Source organism: Anarrhichthys ocellatus, unplaced genomic scaffold, assembly GCF_004355925.1.
Source record: "Anarrhichthys ocellatus isolate YVR2014 unplaced genomic scaffold, GSC_Weel_1.0 scaffold10033, whole genome shotgun sequence".
Classification (NCBI taxonomy): Eukaryota; Metazoa; Chordata; class Actinopteri; order Perciformes; family Anarhichadidae; genus Anarrhichthys; species Anarrhichthys ocellatus.
Window position 1 is genome coordinate 1 of NW_022290007.1, and position 1,185 is coordinate 1,185.

General features: G+C 45.4%; 1 protein-coding gene across 1 annotated transcript; it reads left to right on the forward strand.

Moving 5' to 3' along the window:
• Positions 1-18: 18 nt before the first annotated feature.
• LOC116380949 (protein Daple-like) lies at positions 19-1,124 on the forward strand (the record flags this gene model as incomplete). Its single annotated transcript, XM_031842757.1, has 4 exons — positions 19-205; positions 459-609; positions 716-897; positions 987-1,124. Coding segments are annotated over exons 1-4 (591 nt in total), but the record flags the coding sequence as incomplete, so codon positions are not given.
• Between the last annotated feature and the right edge of the window lie 61 nt (positions 1,125-1,185).

The following is a 1,185-nucleotide window of genomic DNA, read 5'->3' on the forward strand; positions in this document are numbered from 1 at the left end:
GTGTGTGTGTGTGTGTGTGTGTGTGTGTGTGTGTGTGTGTGTGTGTGGTGTCATACAGGAGCTTCGGGAGGACAACCTGACTCTGATGGAGACGAAGGTGCTGTTGGAGGAGCAGCTCTCCGCCTCCAGGGGGCGCTGTGATAAACTGCACACGCTGGAGAAAGACAACCTGTTACTTCGAGCTAAAATACACGACCTGGAAATGGTATGACACAATGTAATTGTCAACAATTTATGAGTCAAAATGACATGTATCTGCTGTTTTAAAGGTTTTTACACATTAAACTGAAACTCATTATTTGTGGCGTAAACATAACATATTCAGAATTTTTTTTTTTTTTTTAAATCTATGGTTTTATTCGGGAGTTTTTCACATTACCAGCCCCAGATATCAGACCAAAATGATTGCCTATTATCACCCTTATTAAAGAATATGATCTCGTGTGTGTGTTGAGCAGGAGAGGGACAATGAACGTCTGCAGTTGGAGGAGCTGGTGGAGGAGAACATGCTGCTGGAGATCGGACAGAAACAGAGTATGAACGAGTCGGCTCATCTGGGCTGGGAGCTGGAGCAGCTGACCAAGAACCATGACAACACTAACACAGAGAGTAAGACATGCTGTTATATTCTGTTCTACCTACTTCTATTTGTGTGTCCACACATGTTGTTTTATTATATTTTGTCCAAACCAAATGATTTTTTCCTGTGCCGCAGCTCGTAAGTCGTTGGTCCATGAGCTGAACGAGTGTGTTTCCAGTCGGGTGTTGAAGCTGGAGAAGGAGAACCGGGAGCTTCAGGCCTCCGTAGAGAGATTGAAAGAGGACAACCACCTCCTGCAGGAGCAGCAGCTCCACACCCAGGAGCTAGACAGGGAGAACCAAGGCCTCAGCAAGAAGGTAGGTGGACACATCCATTCTTTTTCTGTTACCTGTTACCCATTTGCATCTTACTAATCTACAGTACGTTTATCTTGTGTGTTTGTTAGTTGGACCGTCTCCAGGGTTTATTGGACCAGGAGAGACTGACCAATCAGGATATGGAGTCTCTGGGAGAGGAAATATTGAAGGAAAAACAGAGTCTGGAGAGAGATATGCACACTCTGAGGGCAGAGAAAGACAGACAGGTAGTTAACGCGCGCACACACACACACACACACACACACACACACACACACACACACACAC